This window comes from Pipistrellus hanaki, assembly GCF_964339955.1.
Source record: "Pipistrellus hanaki genome assembly, chromosome: 6".
NCBI lineage: Eukaryota > Metazoa > Chordata > Mammalia > Chiroptera > Vespertilionidae > Pipistrellus > Pipistrellus hanaki.
In genome coordinates, this window is record NC_140508.1 from 85,087,645 (window position 1) to 85,108,290 (window position 20,646).

Genomic DNA, 20,646 nt, shown 5'->3' on the forward strand with positions numbered 1-20,646 from the left:
CAGGGCGCCAGGGGCGGCCGTCACCCTCAGCTGCGCCCTGAATTCTCCAGCGTTCTCAGGGCACCCGGAACTGCCCCTGTGCTTCTGTTTGCCTCGAGGGTTTCAGCACATCGGTTGCAGTTGCAAACCTTTCCTCCGGAGAAATCAGAGGACCCACGGCTCTGCCTGTGGTTCCTGGCTCCTCCCAGCCCCGGTGCCCCCTGTGGGCACAGGCTTTGAAACAGACAGCCTGGCATGGCCATCCCCAGCCCGTGGTGAGAAGGGGGCCAGGCCACATCTCCATGGATTGTAGACCGTCTCATCCTTAGGAGGCTCCATGGGCCGCTGGGCACCACGGGCCGAGGCAGGATTAGAAACAGAGTGCCAGATCTGGGGCAGAAAAGAGATCAACCGAAGGACTTGTGTACCTGCATGTAAGTACAACTAATGGACACAGAATTCTGGGGAAGGGAGGGCTTCTATGGGAGGGGGGGCAATGGTAAGATATGTACACAGATAATAATTTAATTAATAAATAAAATAAATAAAAAATATTTCAAAAAAAAAAAAAAAAAAGAAAGAAAGAAAGAAAAGAAATAGAGTGCAATCGAAGAGAAGAAGGCCCAGGACGGGGAGATGGCTGGGATCTCTGAATGCCAGCAGGGTCTGGGGTTCCCACCCGAGAATCTGGGCCCAAAGGGTCAGCCTGAGATGGTCACTCCCCACCCACAGGACTCCTCTTCTCTCTTGGGAACCAATACCTTGGCCCCATGTCCTTGCACCTGCGACCCCTCCTCCCTGTTCTCTCCTCTGCCTTGTGTATGAACTTGCGTAGTCTTACTTGGTAGCCAGCAAATTTGCCACATCCTTCTGCGATTGTCCGCCATGGGGACGTTGGTCATGCTACACAGGAGCTGTATCTTCCCGTCACTCCCTCCAAAGTGGTTCCCACGGTAGGGACATGTTCACTGGGCCCCAACACTGGGCAGAAGGCTGCAGCTGAGCCGGTGTCAGCAGCACCGGTGACCTGTGTCCAGCCAAGGACACGAGACAATACTCTTTTGGGCTTGACTGCCACTGTGGTCCCTTGATGTGGGCACTCACGTGGTGTCCCTGCCCTGCTGAGAGGGGTCGGTACTTTGCCAGAATTCCTGTTCCTGGCGTTGGACTTGGAGAAACCCGAATTTGAGCGAGCTCCTCCAGCTGCTTGCCGTGCTGAGCACGTCATCCACCCCCTCTGAACTTCAGTTTCCTCATGCGTACCATGGCTATGTTAATAATCCTTGTGGGGCTGTTTTGAAAATTAAATGCTGTAATGCTTACACAATGCTCAGCATGGTAGCGGTAGCAACGCTATTATTTGTCTCTAAGCACTTGGTGGATGAGCTGCCTTTGTTTTTCTCCCCTGCCAACTTGCGTGGAGAACCCTGTCTCCTTCCTAGTTCCCCCCAAGATGTTCATCCGCCAATGTATTGATGGACAGGGTCAGTTCCCTCAGGGCCTTAGGGGGTTCCCGCCACAGGCATGCGACCTATGCTTCCAAGTAGAATATCATGCAAAAAAAAGAGCATTTGCGGAAAGTTTTAATTATTTTGAGGAAAAAGTTATAGTGTACTTCAGGAAGCTTATGGTGAACATGCTCCATCTCAAGATACTTGTGAACGCTGGTTTAAACGCTTTAAAAGTGATGATTTCAGTGTGAAAGACGAAGAACGTCCAGGTGAACCGAAAAAGTTTGAAGACCAACAATTACAAGCATTATTGAATGAAGATGTGTGTCAAACTCATAAGCAACTTGCAGAAAGATTAAACATTGCTCAGCAAACAGTTTCCTATCATTTACAAGCAATGGGGAAGATTCTAAAGGAAGGAAAATGGGTGCCACATCAACTGAACAAAAGACAAATGGAAAACCGAAAAGTCATCAGTAAAATGTTGCTTCAACGGCATGAAAGATAGTCTTTTTTACGTAGAATGTGGCTGGCAATGAAAAGTGGATTTATTTTGAGAATCCCAAACGCACAAAATCATGGGTTGATCCAGGTCAACCATCAACTTCGAATGCAAGGCCAAATCGCTTCGGAAAGAAGACAATGCTCTGCGTTTTGTGGGATCAGGGAGGTGTGGTGTCTTATGAGCTTCTAAAACCAGGTGAAACCGTTAATACTGATCGCTACCAACAACAAATAGTCAATTTGAACCACACTTTGATTGTAAAACGATCAGAATGTGCTAGTAGACATGGCAAAGTAATTTTGCTTCATGTTAACACACCATCACACACTTCAAAACCAGTTAAAGACACCTTAAAAGATTTTGCCTGGGAAGTATGAACCCACCCGCTGTATTCACCAGACCTTGCTCCTTCAGATGACCACTTGTTCCGATCAATGGCACACGCACTTTCTGAGCAGCACTTCAAAACCTACGAAGAAGTAGAAAATTGGGTCTCTGAATGGTTAGCCTCAAAACAAGAAAAGTTCTATTGGGATGGTATCCACAAATTTCCTGGAAGAGGAGAAATGTGTAGCTATCGATGGACATTACTTTGAATAAAGCACTTTTGATGTTTCTCTTGAAATTATTGTGTTTTCTTTTATTACAAAATCTGCTATTATTAACCGGTACACCTAGTATAGTTATTACCATTGAATTATATAAAGTATTATCTTATAATTTTATAGGTTTATCCCCCTCTCATGTCCCTAAAATTGTGTATTATAATTTCTCTCTTATTTCATGTATATTTTCACTGGAGCTTTATCCAGGTTACCTGCTTATCTACTTTATTTTATTAATGTTACTTGGGGAACCAGCCATCAGAGTTATGCTTCAATTCTGTTACTTTTCTCTTTTCCTTAACTTACTCATTTCTCCTTGTATGTTTATTAATCTTTCTGTAGATGTTTGTTTTATTGGGTCGGCAAGTAAGTAATTGCGGATTTTTTAAAGAAAATCAAAGACAATTTTTTCATGGAACTAAATAACTTTATTCTGTAATGTATTGCCCATTTTGATCAATGACCTTTTGCCATCTTTCAGGCAGCATCATAATCCCACGTTCAAAAAACTTCTGGTTTTTATTAGCAAAAAACTGAATCAGGTACGATTTGACATCATCATCATTATTGAAATTTTTACCATTCAAGGAGTTTTGTAAAGATTGAAACAAAAAGTAATCAGATGGTGCAAGGTCAGGACTATATGGTGGATGTGGCAAAACATCCCAACCAAGCTCCATTAATTTTTGCCGAGTGACCAAAGATGTGTGTGGCCTTGCATTGTCATGATGGAATACAACACCTTTTCGATTTGTCAATTCGGGCCGCTTTTCTTCAACTGCATTGTTTAATTTCGTTAGTTGTTCAATGTAGACATCAGAATTGATCGTTCGGTTGGGTGGTAAGAGTTCAAAGTAGACAATTCCTTTGTAATCCCACCAAACTGATAACAAAACCTTCTTTTGATGAATATCAGCTTTTGATGTTGTTTGAGTTGGTTCACCTGGCCTGCTCCACGATCTTTTCCGCTTCATATTGTTGTAAACAACCCATTTTTCATCGCCAGTTATCAGTCGTTTTAAAAATGGATCATTTTCATTACGTTTCTTTAGCAAATTGCAGCTGCTAATGCGTTGCGTTAACTGTGATTCTTTCAGTTCGTGAGGAACCCATGTATCAAGTTTTTGAACATAGCTAAGTTGTTTTAAGTGATTTTCAATGCATGTATGTGATACATGAAGCTTCTCTGCAATCTCACGTGTTGTACTGTGACAGTCTGAATTGATTATTGCTTTGATTAGGGCGTCATCAACTTCAACTGGACGACCAGAGCGTTTTTCATCTTTGAGTGAAAAATCACCAGAACGAAATTTGGCAAACCAATTTTGACACTGCCGTTCTTTTAAGGCTTCGTCACCATAAACAGCACATAACTTTTTATGAGCTTGCGATGCGTTTTCCCTTTGCGGAAATAAAAAAGCAAAATATGACGAAAATGTTCCTTTTGATTTTCCATTTTTCAACGAACGCCAAACGAAAACCACAAAACAGATCAAAAAACTTTTTTTACTGATTAACAGCTGAATAGCCAACTATCAAATAACAAAATGTGTTTTACATTTGTACTACGTCTGCAAACTAAAAATTCAACTGAAGCCATATATGTGTGAAACCCGCAATTACTTAGCTGCCGACCCAATATTTTAGATTCTTTAGTTCACTTTTATTGTTTACCGTTTAATAATAAAACACTTATGGCTGTCCATCTTTTTAGAGTATGGCTTTGGCTTTATTCTATAAATTTTGAAATGAATACAGAATTCTCCCCCAAAAAACATGGCTTTATTGATTTTTCTAAAAATGGCACATGGAATAAAAAAAATTAAACACAATCAAACACAGACAAATAAAAGATCATTAAAACCGCACCATCCGCAATAACCAGGGTTAAATCCCCCTCCCCCCATTTGCTGAGTATCTTTGCCATCATGCCTTTGTGCGTTACACACGTACACACACACCTGACATACATGGGACATGTTCTGGTGCCTTTTCCTCTGCTCCCTAGTCTGTCCTAGACCCGCCCACTTCCTGCAGGTCTGTGATGGATGCGTTTTCCTGTCTGTAATTATAGGTCACGCTCGATGTCACAATGGAAGTTTCGTTGTCAATGTAAGTGATGTCCTGTTGGCAGACAGTTAGGCTGCTTGACTTTCCTCTGTTATAAAGTTCTCTTGGGGAGACGGACTCCTAAGAGCTGTGGAAAAGACTTCCTGAGGGTGTGGTGTCAGGGGAGGGAGGAGAGGAGCGCTCTGCCTGGGGCAAGTGTCTTAGCCCCTGAGCCTCAGTCTTCCCGTTTGTAGCAAAGGGGATCGTCCCACTGTCCGCCTCAGAGAAGGGGGTGGGGGTCCGTGAGGATCTGTTTGTGGAGCTTCTGAAACTATTTACAGCCGGGGGGCGGGGGGTCCTAATGCTAACAGTGGAGAGGGGACACATGTCCCTCCGCGCTGGCCGTGGGGGGGTGGGAACTCTGTTTCTAAGGCTGGACTCAGCCTGGATTCTAAAACAGCCTGTTGCCCAGAGCAGCTGTACCTGCTCTGGCAACATCCGGCCGTTGCCCTGAGGTGGCTGGACTCCATGGGATGCCTGGCTTCCTCTGTGCTCCTCACGTTGTCTCAGGGACAGATGGCCCAGGCCTCTGCACCGATTAACGTGCGGCAGATTGGGCAGCAGGAACCACCTCCGAGCTCGGAATCCCGTCCACTGTGTGACCTCAGGCCAGTCCTTGCCCTCTCTGGGGCCTCCCAGCCCTGGACCCTTCCGGCCTGTCCACCGCAGCGCTTCTAAGAAGGGATATGGGAGAGCTGCCTGCAGCCCCGGCCTCTCCTGGGCGTTTCAGTGTCCGCTTAACCAGGGCCTTCCATGGCAGCGCTTTTCTGGGGAGTTCGTAAACCCACGTAAACACGGGCGAGGATACAGAATACTGAGTGGCTGGGCAGTAACACACACCAGGGTTTGTTGTGCTGATTGAATATTCATGAGCTGCCTGTTTAAATTACAGTTCACAACTGTTGCAGGGCCTGTGAATAATTTAAACGAGGGTGGCCAAAGAGATTTCAGTGCCGCATTAGCCAACTGCTCGGGACCGGCTGCAGAGGATTTGTAATCAGCTTGGAATATCCTGTAATAAATTACTGGGAAAGATGGTTTTAATTAGCGTGTGCGCTAATTCACAGTGGAGAGCAGTAAGCGTTAAGGAGGAGATAAGTAACCCTCCCCTTTCCTTGTGTTTCCCTCCCGTGCGGCGTCCAAACACCTGCCAGGAACCTCTGAGCCCCGCTGAGCTGCCTCCCGAATCCCTCGCGCCCAGCGCCCGATCCAGCCCTGCCCATCCCAGCTCAGATCCCGAGGCCGGCTGGTATGGAAGTCTGAGCCGTTCCTCTGCTTCTGTCTTTCCCCGCTTATAGGGTTCTTTCACGGCCCGCGTGGAAAGAGTTCCAATCCAGGGTTCAGCTTCTGAAGAAGGGCCGCACACAAATGAAAAGAGACTTGAAGAAATTCAATTTGGCGATATGGGGGCCCAGGCGGTAGTCCGACTCTAGTGGGAGAACTTCTCACTGCTCTGGCCCTGCCATCCCTTTTATGGAGGCTTTGGGGAAGACATCTTAGGCGACATAAACAGACATTTACATGTAGCCCTTAGGCAGGAAATAACAGAAACTTACACGGGGCAAACAAGGTGGAGGCTGCTTCAGCTAACAATGTCTCAACTAAAGGGTGAGTGGTTAGAGCAATTAAGGTTGTTGACCAGCCTTCCTGGCTTCCTGTCCACATCTCTCTTTTAGTGAAACTGGTTTGTTTTCCAGCACCCGCTGGCTCCTTCATGAGCTGGTTCGTTCCCCGTGTAGCTTCCAGAGTGCAAATCTGATGCCCCTCCTGCCCCTGGTGGAGCCCTCCAGGGAGAAAGCCCAGGCGATGGAGTGGCTGGTCCAGGCCGTCCAGGTTTCCGGGTTCGAGAGGAGATGTGGGGACGGGCGTGGCCCCCCGGGCAGAAGGAACAGCAGAGGCAAAGGCAGAGAGGCAGGAGCACGCGGTGTGTGGATGGCCATAAGGAGCAGGACTTGTGCCTGCTTCTCTAAGCTCATCCGTCCTCCTTTCCTCACCCCACCCCCTGCCCTTTCTGGGACCCCAGCCACATCGGACCCCTCACCGTGGCCTGAGCTTCCCTCCCGGCACTCCGCACCGCTGTGTGGATGTGGGCGGGGAATGGATCGGTATCTGCACCCTCAGGAGACCGGGAGCTCCATGGGGACTCGCCTGCATCATTCGCCGTGAATCCCAGGGCTCAGCACAGCGCCCGCCACAGGCAGCAGCTTAATACACACCGTGCAGACAGACGCAGTCCCGAAAAACCACAAAATGCCAACAACAACAGCTTACGGGGAAAACGGAGTGGGGGCAAGCCTCTGCAGGGCCATACAATTGTGTAACCAGAGCACTAACTGTGAGGACTGTAATGCACATCCCTGTGCAGTTAAAAAACAAACCCAAAGTCTTAAGTTCCTACTGAATCCTCAGTGGGAGCTGGGAAGGTGGCTGGACGGAAGGGGCGCGGGACAGCTGTCATCGGTGGTTACGGAGAACAGGGCCGGTGCCCAGAGGCTGAGGAGAAGTGAGTGCTGGAGGCTGAGCGAGGGCTGGGGTCCCAGGGATCCCCCTGAACCAGACCTTCGGCCCGGCAGACATCTGGGCGGGTTACTCTCCATGGCAGGGCTGTCTGTGTAGTGTACGGCGTTTGGCCACATCCCTCGTCTGCTACCCACCATATGCCCGTCGCATCTCCAAATTGTAACCGATCTCTAAATATTGCCCAATGCCCCGTAGAGGGCAAAAGGACACCAAGCTGGAGGAGGGTCCTGAGGCGGCAGCATGCATGGTTCGAAGGGTGGAGGAGGTGAGCATGCTGGTGTGGAGTGGGGAGAGGAGGGGAGAGAAACAGAGGGGAGAAGGCCAGAGAGGTACCGGGTGGTGGTGGTGGTCGTGGTGGTGGTGGTGGTGATTGGTGATGGTTGGGAAGGGGTGGGGGGAGGGTTGTTCTAGGTGTCTGTTGCTTATAAGGCCTTGGGCTTCTTCTCGAGAGAAGCAGGGAGCTGGTGCCGGCGCCGAGCAGAGCGTGGGCCCGTGTGCCAGAGAGCCACAGCCCCATCCCAACCGGAGCAGAAGCCTCTCGCCCCGATGACGCCGGAAACCCCAGACCGGTGTCTCAGAGCCCAGGGTCTGCAGACCTTCTCCCCAGCACCACCCCGGCCAGGAGGGGCAGACTGCTTCGCGTTTACGTCCTTCTCTGCTGGCGCCGACATTTCCAGGGGGATCCACGTAACCAGGAGTGGGGCTGCCACGTTGGAGGATAAATTAGTCTGACTCTTAACTCAGTAATTAAAACTGCGATGGCGCGTGGCCTGCAGGGATAATGTGCCATTATTATCGTCGTTTGTTTCAATTAAACGCTTCCTGATTTTACACGAGCAGCTGGGCACCTGTGCACTGCAGCTATTACTCCGAACAAGACATCTCGCACTCTGGGGGAAATTTGTCAGCGTGTGAAGAATCTCTCGCGGAGCATGAAAGTTTATTAGAAATACTCGCTGACAAGGGTTCCGGGCGCAGGGAGGGCTCCCATTGGCTTTCCTTCCTCCTCGTTGGTGCTGGGATTTTCCTTCCTGAAGGGAAATGGCTTCCGAATAGTTGCCTCTGAAAGCCCGAGGACACCTCGGAGAGCGGTGTGCCCCGGGAAGGCTGGCCTGGAGGGGCACCTGGGGGTGGGAGGCTGAATAAAGCCCCCAAGAGTCCTCCACACCCCAATCCCTTGGGCCTGTGTGTTACCTTACAGAGGGCAAGGGGTTTGGCAGAGGGGAGACAGTTGAAATTCTCGGGACGGGGAGATTACTATCTGGGTAGCCCAGTGATGCAGTCGCAGGTCCTCCTGAGAGGGGACTGGAGAGTCTGCTGTAGGCGCAGAGCTCACCAGGCGTCAGACCTGCCGCTGCTCTGCACAGAGCGTGTGAACGGGTCCTTGTGGGAAGCCACTCTGTGTCCCTGAGCCCCGAGCGCCCATTCAGCCCGGCGAGCCTGACGATGCTCACAGCGGCTCCTCGTTACCGTCTCTCCCGTTTCCCTCCCCGAAGAGGCTGCAGGGGCTCTGGGACGCCGCCATATGCTGCCAGGAGGGAGCAGGAGGCATGTGCCGTTGGATACCAGACATCTCGTTAGTGCCAGCTGTGCCCCGGCCTCCTGCCCGGGGCGGGGAGGCACGGATGTGTCTGCACACAGCAGATGCTTGGCACTGCTGAGCCTGGGAAAGGCTCAGGAGGAGGCAGCAGCCGGAAGAGAAGGGAGGAGAGAGGCGTCAGAGAAGGCTTCTCTGAGGAGGCGGCGTCTCAGACGGTGGCCCCAGGGAAAGGACCAGTGGGCGCAGGGGAAAGGCCCGTCCCGGAGAGAAGTGGCCTGTCCCCGGAAGCTCCGGGAAGGCCGTGGAGAGGCAGGGCCAGCGAGGTACACAGATCTCTGCGGGCGTCTCACACGCCGAGGACGAAGCTAGCGGCCGCTGGGGGGCGACAGAAAGGTTCTGAGAGGACGGAGACCTTTCGGACCCCAGAGGGGCTCTCTGGCGGCCAGCATGGCACCGAGACTCAAGGGAGCCAGGCAGGAGGCGGAGAGAGGGCTGGGTCTCTCTGGGATCCCCTCACTCAGACCCTGACGCACAGGTTTGGGGCACGCATTCTGCTTGGGGGGAGCCTGCAGGAAGCCCGTGAAGGAGGAAGGCAGGTGCGATCGGAGGGGAGGAACGCCAGCAGAGGGTGGACTGGTGAGTGGTGACCAGCGTGGCACCTGGAATGCAGTCCCGCTGCAGCCCCTCCCGGAGGCCGAGGGGACAAGCTCAGAACCGTCCCGTGGAGGGGGTGGAGGCGGAGGCGGAGGGCGGCTCCGGGGCCTTCATTGCTCACCGTTCCCGGCGGGGAGAGGCAGGGAGCCGTCCACAGGTGCGGTCGCCCCCTGCAGGGAATGGGGGTTCCTCCAGGGTCAACGGGCAGGACCTACACGGCATCAGCGATCGCCGGTGAGGACAAAAGCCAATGGCTGCTGGACATGCTGGACAGAGCAGGGTGGGTTCTAACTGGGAAAGGGGCTCTGTGAGCTAATGGTGTTCTAGAATGTGCGAAGGGATGGCCATTGCCTGGCCGCGTCTGTGGATCCATCCTGTGAGCTCACTTTTTCTGTCTTTTAAAGCCTGACCTTGGCTTTGAATGAGACACGCTCTTAGGTGAGATATCAGCATGTAAAGGTGCCAGTGCTTAAGGGTGGCCTGAAGGAGACCAAGCAGGACTGGCCAGAGAGGCAGCCAGCAGCCCAGAGCTGGCCCCGGCCAGAGGGAAAGGGCTGTGAGGGGAGGCAGCAAGCCCAGGAGTCAAGAACCAGAGGGTGTCTCGGGGAAGACAGTGTGGCTGCGAGAGGGAGGGGATGGCCTGGAGAGGCCCAGCTTCCCGGCGCGGCCGTGTGGCCGTGGGCCGGCGCCCAGCCTCTCTGAGCCTTGCCTCCTCGGCTGGGGGATCGATTACCTCCTGGGGTGGCTGGTGATTCCTGTGTCAGAGAGAGAGTGAGCCCTGCTTCTGCACGGAGTAAGCGCTTAATGCCAACTCCTCCGGGAGGAGGGTGGGAGGGCGATGTCAGACAGTGCTGAAGGCAGGTGCCGGGCGCGTGGCTGATGGAGGAGGGGCGGTCCTGGTGGCCGTGAGGACGATGGTTCTCGGGAGAAGGCTGGCTGTGCGTGGAAGGAAGTTGGGACGGAAGCTTTTAGACCTGGAAGTGAGGGAGAGTTCCACTCACAGCCGGGAGGGGGGTGAGCGGGATTGGACGCTGATGGGGTGCAGTCCCCGAAGTGGGAGGGTCTGCTGGGCCTGGTGGAGGGTGAGGGATGAGGCCCCTCGAGCGGAGCCTGAGCTGAGGGTCCTTGTGAACCTGGTTCATCGAGGAAGCGCGCTCAGGAGAAGGGGCTGCAGGGACCGGGGTCTGCAGAGGAAGGGCCCGCAGGGACTGCCCTGGGGCTGGCCTGCACCGCAGGGGAGGGTCTGGCCTTGGTGCCCCTGTGTCGGTGAAGCGGGCTGAGGTCCGCTGCAGGGCGGAGCATGGGGTGCGGGGTGTCAGCCTCTGGAGGAAGGCAGCTCCGTTGGGCAATGGCACTTGTCTGCGGACGGGCACAGCGGCACGGGGAGAGGATCCGGGCCAGGCCCTCCAGCGCCTACGCGGTGCTGTCCTCAGACCTCACCTCAGAGGCACACTTTTTACTTCGGGGAGATGAGGACAGAAATCTTTAATGCCCCAGGAAACCTAGGATGCGGAATGGCTGTGCCCACGTCTTGTTGGGTGTATCTATTACTAACCAGCCACACAGTCTCTTGTGTAGGGGTCTGTCTCCCTGATGAACTGTGAGGCCCTGAGGAGCATTGTGTGGGGTGGGGACGGGGCAGGGGTGGGGGGATAAAGGGGGAGGGGAGGAGTGACTCTCTCATTCCAGAGCTCGCCTGTCTGCTCACGTCCCTCACAGAGCAGACATCCATGGAAGGCCTGGTGCTTGTTTGTGAGAATAGTTTTTGTAACCAGGAGGGAGGTGGCCCCGAGTCCCGCCCGCCCTCCACGGGGACCCTGGGCTCGCTGAGCTGGATGTGACGTCATTCCCAGATCATACCCCGTTCTGCTCCTCTATCTTTAATTGTATTCAGCAGGACCAACACGCACTTGGATTTTCTGTGTACAAGGTGCTGATCTAGTTATCAGAAATAGAGATAGGTACACGCACCGAAATTATACTTCCAAAGGAGGTCCATTCTGAAGCTCCTACTCCAGGAAACGGGAGGGGGGACTGCTCATAATTTACAAACTCCCATTATGAGGAGAAAAATGTGAAATCAGGTAAGATTGTTTTTAGAGAAAATGTGTGATTATTGGGCTTTAAAATGCAGTGGAAACCACTGCAGATAATCAGATAACAAGATTTTCTCCCAAAATCCAAGGGGGACATCAAAGAGCTCAAAATTATGACTGAAAAGATAAAAGACCCTGATGACTCAGAATGTATTTTTAACAGGAAAATTCTTTTCACATGGAAAAGGGGCAATAATCCAAAAAAAATAACAATAGGAAATATCACTTATCTGAAGAAAGTGGGAATTATTCAACTCAAAAGAGCTTACCAAGCATCAGACAGAATTAAATAAATTCGGCCTACATACAAAAATAGCCTCATGCAAATGTTTCTTATTTCAAAGGAGCTTTGGGTTAAAAAATTACTTAGAGAGGCAATTACCTTTGATTGAGAAATGAATTAAAATAGATCAGATATGAGGAATATGTGGTATAAAAAAAGCAGTGCTGTGAGCAATGAAAATAGAAAAATGTAAAGTTAATGTCTAAGCACTGTTGTTATCATGGTATGAAACATAATACAACTGTCAGAATAATGATTGAAATATTTAGTGAAAAGCAAAAAAAAAAAAAAAAAAAAAATTCATCTGGAACCTAAACCCACTGATGTAGAGAAAAATTAAAAGATTAATTTTTTCTTCTTACATGAGGAATTAGAGAAAAACCACGAGATAAAATTTGATCAACAAAGGAAAGATGAGGGAAACTCAAAGAATCAAAAAAAAAAAAATCAACAACACTGTAATATCTATGAACAAATGATTCTATCTTTATAATAAACTAGAGGCCCAGTGCACAGAATTTGTGCACAGGTAGGGTTCCTAGGTCTGGTCGGCGATCGGGGCCAATCAGGGCCTTCCAGCTGCTGGCCAGAGCCTTCCTTCATTCCACACCGCCCCCTGGTGGTCAGCACTCACCTAATGAGGGATCCACCGGGAAACCACCCTCTACTTCTCACCTACATGCCCCTCCCCAGGGCGTCCCCACAATTCAGATATGAAGATGGGCACGACGGGCCCTTTCTCATTCAGAATGCCCTGTCCTCCTCTCTCAGATCCAGGAGATGGTCCACTCCGAGGTTGCCGCCTACGACTCGGGCCGGCCAGGGCCCCTGCTGGGCCGGCCCGCGATGCTGGCCAGCCACATGAGCGCCCTCAGCCAGTCCCAGCTCATCTCTCAGATGGGCCTCCGAAGTGGCATCGCCCACAGCTCCCCGTCGCCCCCGGGAAGCAAGTCCGCGACCCCCTCTCCCTCCAGCTCGACCCAGGAGGAGGAGTCGGAAGCGCACTTCAAGGTAGGCAGGCAGGGTGGCCGTGCACAGCCGTGGGGCCCCTCCCGGTTGGCAGGAGGACGGGTCCTGCATGAAAACGGGCATCACTTACCAACAGGAAAGACGGCAGAGTCTAACCGTCCCCTTGGCTGGAAAGCACGGAGGCAGAGGGTTTGGGGAGAAAATGAATCTTACTCCTGAATGGCCTGTGGGTTAGGTGACCAGACGTCCCGCTTTTGGCGGGACAGTTCCAATTTTTAACAATTGGACCCGCGTCCCGTGGCGTTTTAAAAAAAAAAGTCCCGATTTTTGGAAAGAACCTTTTAAATCTTTTGGACTTTTTTAACACGCCGCAGGATGAGGACAAATTGTTAGAAATCAGGACTGTCCCGCCAAAAGCGGGATGTCTGCTCACCTTACCAGAGGACCATTTCGGTGGCATATTCTGGCAAAAACGTGTGGTCCAGCAGAGGGCGCCTCCGGGCAGCCCTGACCTCGGGATGGGGCTCTAACAGGGACCCCTCCCCTGGGGACGTGACCCCTGGGCCTCTCCCAGCACACGTGAGGATGCGAGCTCCCCAGCTGCTCAGGCTCTGGCCCCGGCCCGGCTTTGCCACTGCCCATGGCTCCCGCCCTGTCAGAGAGCATCTGCTGTACTGGGGCAGCCAACGGGCCCGCAGGGCCAGCGATGGGCGTGCTCGCCGGGCGCCTCCCCGGGAGCCGGTGGCAGAATCGAGATCCGGTCCCACACGTCCTGCCACTTTGTCCTGTCCGCGTGGTGGCCCCGCAGAGGCCCGGGCAGTAGCCATGGTGCCCACGCCATCTGGCAGAGACCCTGGCCTCCTGGCCGGGCGGAGGGAGGTGCCTCTGGATCCTGGTCCCACTCCATCACCGTGACAACGTGCTCTCTACCACAGGCCGGGCACCTGGTCAGGGGGACAGGAGAGCTCCGGTCGGACCCGGGCTCTGAGAGCTGGCGGACAAGAGGGACGGAGATGTTCTGGCGTATCTCACAGAGAAGGAGGCAGAGGCCCAGAACGGCGGAATCGCCGGGGAACACGGCTGGGAAGCAGCAGGCGTGGGGGGGGCGAGCTTCCCATCTCACCGATGGGCGAGCTGAGCCCAGGAGCAGCCCGGCTCCGGGCCTCTCACACCTGTCCTTTCCCTGTGTGTGGAGAAAGCGTTTCTAGCACATTCCCACGGGCCAGCGGCCTGGGCACATACGCACTGAGGCACGGGACCCTCCTCACAGCGCTCCGCGGCAGCGCCGTGCTGCGCTCCCATCGGCAGATGGGGAGGCTGAGGCCGGGAGAGTGAAGCGACGTCAGTTTGATTTAGTCTTCGTTACCGATTAGGGTAGTCGATCCGCTGTGAAGGTTAGCCGGAGGGGAAGGGGGTGGAGGCAGCCGCGCGTTCTGGTGACAAGGCAGGTTCACTTTTCCCTGTGGAGGGGCCAGGGTCGTCCGCCCCGCAGAGAAGGTGAAACTGAGTCCTGGGAGTGGTCGTTTGACCACTCCACCTCCAGGGCACTGGCCCCTTTATCTCTTTGAGTCAACTCTACCGTCATTAACGAGTTAAACAAAAAAAAATCCAGGGCTCCTGTGCGGAAGGCGTGTCTGTCTGTCCGTCCGTCCGTCTGTCTTGTCTGCCTGTCCATTACCCGCCCCCCCCCCCAACCTGGGGGGTGATTAGCCCGACAGTGTGGCCCAAGCTTCCGTGTTCTAACCCGGAATGGCCAGTACCAGGGAGAGAACAGGGGCTGCCGCCTGTGAGTGGGCCTGTGAGCCGGAGGCTGGGGCGGGAGGCCCTGGCATCTCCGGTTCTGACTCCTCTCTCCGGGCAGGTGTCGGGGGAGAAGCGGCCCTCCGGAGGCCCTGGGGCGGGGTCCCTGGCATCTCGTTCTGACTCCTCTCGCCCGGGCAGGTGTCGGGGGAGAAGCGGCCCCCTGCGGACCCGGGGAAAAAGGCCAGGAACCCCAAGAAGAAGAAGAAGAAGGACCCCAACGAGCCGCAGAAGCCCGTGTCCGCCTACGCCCTCTTCTTCCGGGACACGCAGGCCGCCATCAAGGGGCAGAACCCCAGCGCCACCTTCGGCGACGTGTCCAAGATCGTGGCCTCCATGTGGGACAGCCTGGGGGAGGAGCAGAAGCAGGTGAGTCTCCCTCTCTCTCCGGGCCGCAGCCCCGGGCCTCGGGGCCCCCGGAGCCAGCCAAGGACAGGTGAGAGGGGCCCAGAGCCGGGGGCTGATCCTGGGCCGGGTTTGCCATCGGTGAGATGGGAAGCCGGGTCCCTCACGCGTCTGCTGTTTCCCAGCCGCGTCCACGAGCGGCTCCGCTGGTCTGGGCCTCCCGGTCCGCCGGGTCCCCCGGCTCTCAGAGTCCGCGGTCAGGCCAGAGCTTCCCTGGACCCTGACCACGCGCCTGCGGCCCTCGCCCGGGGCTTCCGAGGAAACGGGGAGCAGAAACAGCCGAGAGGCCAAGGCCAGCCGGCAGCAGCGTGCCCTCGGGCGAACCCTAACTCTCCCTGCCTGCTCACTCCTGGATCTTTCAGGCCTACAAGAGGAAGACCGAGGCGGCGAAGAAGGAGTATCTGAAGGCCCTGGCAGCCTACAGGGCCAGCCTGGTCTCCAAGGTAACCCCTAGAGTCCTCGGCACAGCCCGGAGGGGCGGGGCGGGCGCTGAGGCCCACGGGAGAGGATGGAGACCGCGGTCACGCCTCCAGCGCGCCTGCTGTGTGCTGGGCTCGTGCTGTGCTGGCCACCTGGCGTGGATCTCCTTCCATTTAATAATTCTCCCAGCAAGAAGCCGGGGCTCGGAGCGGGGAAGCATCTTGCCTGACATGGCACCGTGTGTCAGGTTGCTGTACTGAGAGTCAAACCCAGGCCGGCCACGCCTCCCAGTTGGCCTTCCCCCCTGACCGCGCTGTGGGCCTCGGTCAGCCCCAGCGCTGCAGGCAGGAGGCTCAGGTGGCGGTGGATAAGAGCCTATCACAGAGGACATGGCACCTGGGTCACGCCGCAGAGGGCCGAGCCGAGAGGCTGCTCCAAGGCAAGGGAACAGCACCTGCGGGTGCACAGAGGCTGGGCAGGAGCATAAACAGAGGACGGCCCCGTTGGGTGATGCTGGCCTCAGGGGCCAGGCTGGGGAGCACGGGTCCCCCATCGGCAGAGCCCCTGACAGATGAAATAGAGAAGTGGAGCCGGAGACTGGGATGGCAGGACACACACAGGCTTTATCGGAGGGAAGAGTACCCTGCCTGCCGGCTGCTTCCACAGACAGGGGCGGAAGAGAGCGAGGGCCGGGGTACAGGCACCTTTAAGGATAGGGGGCGGGGCTTAGGGCACTCAGCACCCGCTAATGGGTGATTAGGGACCTAGGGACTTAGGAACCGGGGGCTTAGGGTATTTGGCAGGTGCTGATGGGTGGTTCAGAGCTCAGGCATGTCTGGCCACAGATGGGGTTTACGTCTGTCCATCAACTGGAGGAAGGGAGGATCTATTAGCCCCAAGGGTTGAATGAAGCAGGGCTGGCTGGCTGGTTAGAGCTCAGTGCAGGGAGGACCCAGAATGATCTCTGTGAGCCCCCAGATGTCCCCGGAGGGGCCGGAGAGCCAGCCGGGGGCCCATGTCCGCGTGGGCTGCAGACCCTCCTGGTCTCGCGGCCCGAGCCCGGTTTCTCCGTCTCCCCCGGAGTGACCGGTGTCCGTCTGTCCCCTTGCAGAGCTCCCCGGACCCCGGTGAGGCCAAGAGCACCCAGGCGAACCCGCCGGCCAAGATGCTGCCGCCCAAGCAGCCCGTGTACGCCATGCCGGGCCTGGCCTCCTTCCTGACGCCCGCGGACCTGCAGGCCTTCCGCGGAGGGGCGGCCCCCGCAGGCCTGGCCCGCACGCTGGGCCCCAAGGCGCTGCTGCCGGGCCTCAGCGCCTCCCCGCCCCCCTCCTTCCCGCTCAGCCCCCCGCTGCACCAGCAGCTGCCCCTGCCGCCCCACGCCCAGGGCGCCCTGCTCAGCCCACCCGTCAGCATGTCCCCCGCGCCCCAGCCGCCCGTGCTGCCCGCCCCCATGGCCCTGCAGGTGCAGCTGGCCATGAGCCCCTCCCCGCCGGGCCCGCAGGTGAGCAGGGCTGGGTGGAACGCGCTCCCGGGGGGCATCTCGGGACTTTAGATACCAGCCCCGCCGCCCGCCAGCTGTGTGGCCACGGCCTGGGCACCGTCCCTCGCGGAGCCTCAGTCTCCAGGCCCATGAAATGGGTCTGGTCACCTTACCCGACATGGACGCGCCGGGGCAGGGCCCTGCCCAGCGGCCGGGCAGATGGCTCAGACCCTTAGATGGTCCAGGCCCTGCTTCTCCCGTCCTCTGTCTGCTGCTGTCTGTCTGGCCGGAGGGGCTGCGGCCACGGCGGCTCCTGCCAGGTCAGCCCCGGCCCTGGCCCTCCCCGGAGCCTTCGAGGCCTGACCCCACGGATGGTGCCACAGGCACTGTTCCGAGACTTTTTTTTTTTTAAGAAAGTTTTTATTATTATTATTACTATTATTTAAATATATTTTATTGATTTTTTACAGAGAGGAAGAGAGAGGGATAGAGAGAAACATCGAGGAGAGAGAATCATGGTGGATCAGCTGCCTCCTGCACACCCCCTACTGGGGATGTGCCTGCAACCAAGGTACATGCCCCTGACCGGAATCGAACCCGGGACCCTTCAGTCCACAGGCCGATGCTCTATCCACTGAGCCACACCGGTTTCGGCCCAAGACTTCCATGAGGTCCCTCAGCCCAGTAACTCCAGTGTACAGACTGGGAAACTCTGTCCCAAAAAGGAAAGGTCCTGAGAGCAAACCCCCCTCCCCCCCCTCCGTGCAGCTGGGACAGGGCTGAGTTTTGTAAAAGGCGCTCCGCTGGGAGAAGGAGAAGCATGCGGGGCAGAGCGGGGGCATGCCAGCCGGAGGGCATGCCCTGTGCCCATCCCCATCCTCCCTCCCCTGCCCCCCCCAGACCCCCCAGGCTGCCTGAGACCCGCCGGGCTCTCTCCTTCGCTCACCGCTGCCTCCTCCCTCCTCGCAGGACTTCCCGCACATCTCCGAGTTCCCCGGCGGGTCCGGATCCCGCTCCCCGGGCCCGTCCAACCCCAGGAGCAGCGGCGACTGGGACAGCAGCTACCCCGGCGGGGAGTGCGGCATCGGCACCTGTAGGTCCGTCCTCGCCCCGGCCGCGGGGTGCCGCCCTCGGCCGTGGGGACGGGACGGGACAGAGCCGGGAGGGACGGGGGCAGGTGGCCCTCTCGGCGGCGGCCCCAGCTGCCGGCCTCCCGGGGCCTCGCCCTGCCAGGCCCTCTGGTGGGCACACCGCCGTGGCATGTGCCCCCCTCCTGCCGTGCCTGGGGAGGGGGTCTGCCTGGCGGGCCAGCGGCTCAGCAGTGATGCCCTCCCCCAGCCTGAGAGGTGCGGCTCCTCCCACTGAGCCCCCCCCCACCGGAGCCAGCGCGCTGCGGGGGGGGGGGGGGGGTGGCGGGGTCTCGAGTGGCCCTCACAGCACGTCCGGGCCCCCCCCACAGGGAGCCAGACCCCAGCGGCGCCCCGGTCCATGTTTGGTTTTCATGGCGGTGTCACTGGTGAGGAACACGGTTAGTGTCAGGCGGACAGCGGGATGGCTCGGTGTGTGTGTGTGCTGTGGCATGGTGCTCAGTGAGTCCGTGCACACAGTCAGCGCACAGCTCTGATGCGGTTTCCCCTCTGAGGGCTGTTAGATCCACGCCTTCGCGGGCTCCCGCAGGCCGCACCGTGTTAGCGGGGGCCCCGGCCGGGCTTACAGCCCAGCGCCTTTCCCCTCCCTCCGCCCTCCGCCACCCACCCAGCCTCTGCCACCCAGCCTGCTCTGGGTCTCCAGGAGCTTGTCTTTTTTTTGGTTTTTGGGGGGGGTGTTATTTTTAGGTTCCACGTAAAAGACACTTGTCTTTCCCCGTCTGACTGCTTTTACTGAGGATCGTGCCTTCCAGGGGCGTCTGTGTTGTCACACAGGAGTGCCCCACTTTAAAATATTTTTTTAATATATTTTATTGGTTTTTCACATAGAGGAAGAGAGAGGGAGAGAGAGAAGCGTCCATGAGAGAGAATCATCCATCAGCTGCCTCTTGCACACCCCCCTACTGGGGATGTGCCCACAGTCCCCAGGCCAACGCTCTATCCACTGAGCCAAACCGGTTTTGGCTTAAAATATTTTTTAAAATTTTAAAATTTTTATTAAATTTATTTAAGAAAGAGAGGAAGGGGGAGAGAGAGACAAAAAGAGAGACCTTGATTTGTTGTTTCATTTGTTTATTCATATATTGGTTGATTCCTATATGTGCCCTGACCGGGGGGGGGGGGGGGGGGGGGGAGGGGTCAAACCCGCAGCCGTGGTGCAGCTGTGCGATGCTCTAACCAGCTGACACCGATCAGGGCCTGAGCGCCGGATTTAAAAACCACAGGCAGCACCTGCTCGCCTTTAACTCAGTTGGAAATTCATAAAAGAAACACTGACTAGGAAAACCACCTAGTGATGGTGGTGTTAGAAGGACAGACACACTGCCTCCCCTCTCCAGCACTGATGGCGGGAGGTTCGGGGGAGAGGGGGGGCCCTGCTGGGATCCCAGGGGGGCTGCATCCAGGGCCGGGGGGAAGGGCAGGTGAGCAGCTGGCCCAGGGTCCAGGCCCCCCCGTGAGCCCGTGGTGCCGGGCGGGGCCCCGCGAGCTCTGACCGCCCTCCTCTCTCCCACAGCCTGCTCCCCAGGGATAAGGCTCTCTACCTCACCTAACCACTCCCTCTCCCCCCGAGGCCACCCGAGGGGCTGCAGCAGGAAGGAGGCCTGGGCAGGAAGCGGGGCCCGAAGAGAGCGGGGGCACGCTGAGGCCCCACGGCTGAGTCTCTCCCTCGACCTCTCACAGACTCTGCAGAGGCCGCCCCGCGCCCGCCGCCAGCCCACAGACCCCGCAGGAGCCCGCCGCCCCCTGACCGCCCGCCCCAGGCCGCCGCGGACCCCTCCTCACCCTGCACAGCGCACCCCGAGTCCGGGCCGCCCCTGCAGGGCCGCTTACCGACAGAAACCCCTCGATGCCGATGCCCGCTGCCCGCTGCCCGGGGCGGGCCGGCCGTGGACGTGCCCGGACGGCGTCCAGCCTGAGCCGAGGCTCTGCGCCGGGCGCGGTCGCTTGTGTGAGTAGTGACACGTGTTCAGAGTGTGCTGCACACGTCTGTGAGGGTCCTCTGTGGGGGAGGACAGTCGTTCCCTTTACGGTCAGGAGCCTTTTTCTATGGCCCCCGGCACCTGTTTTCTAAGTTTCCTCTTAAGGGGGACGTGCCCGGAGCAGCCGCCAAACCGCCCGTGCGGCCCCGAGCGGCCCTCCAGCCCCCGGAGGCTCCGGCTTCTCCTCTCAGCATCGCCCCGACGCCGCTCTGTCTGCGAGGCCGAGGACAGAGGCTGGGGGCCCGGACTGTGTGCGGTCGGGGCTCTGGTTGGGGTTGGGGTTCCTCGTGTGTGCAGCTGTTTCCCGGCCCCGGCCACCGCCTGGCCCCGCGCCCAGTGCTTCTCTCGGACCCTTTATAATAAAACCTCCGAAACGCTGAGCCTGTCTGTCTGTCCGCGCTGCGCCAGCCGGGCCCGCCTCCCGGAGGGCGGGTGTGGGGTGGCTCTGCCGGGACCGAGCCCCCGGTGCCCTCGGGTTCGGGGAAAGTCTCATGTTCGCCTGCCCCGAGGGGCTGCGGATGGCGGGGCCTCTCTGGCCTCGGGGTTTGGCCACCAGGGAAGGAGGATAACAGGGTGGGAGCACATAGGGTTCCTGTGCTGATTGAAAGGGGTGAGGGCAGCTGAAACCGGTGTGGCTCAGTGGATAGAGCTTCGGCCTGTGGACTGGAAGGTCCCGGGTTCGAGTCCAGTGAAGGGCATGTAC

General features: G+C 56.7%; 1 protein-coding gene across 6 annotated transcripts in view; it reads left to right on the top strand.

Annotated features, from left to right (window-relative positions):
* TOX2 (TOX high mobility group box family member 2) overlaps nucleotides 1–20,409 on the top strand; it is a 104,060-nt gene extending 83,651 nt beyond the window's left edge. For 5 of the 6 annotated variants that reach the window (XM_084887557.1, XM_084887559.1, XM_084887562.1 and 2 more), the window contains 6 exons: nucleotides 12,514–12,753; nucleotides 14,653–14,880; nucleotides 15,279–15,359; nucleotides 16,448–16,837; nucleotides 17,786–17,913; nucleotides 19,645–20,409. In XM_084887557.1, the coding sequence (XP_084743683.1) occupies nucleotides 12,514–12,753; nucleotides 14,653–14,880; nucleotides 15,279–15,359; nucleotides 16,448–16,837; nucleotides 17,786–17,913; nucleotides 19,645–19,711 (1,134 nt within the window). In that variant the 3' untranslated portion in view covers nucleotides 19,712–20,409. Of the gene's footprint in view, nucleotides 1–12,513; nucleotides 12,754–14,652; nucleotides 14,881–15,278; nucleotides 15,360–16,447; nucleotides 16,838–17,785; nucleotides 17,914–19,477 lie in introns of all 6 variants that reach the window. The other variant, XM_084887558.1, reaches the window with a different exon arrangement.
* The last annotated feature ends 237 nt before the right edge of the window (nucleotides 20,410–20,646 follow it).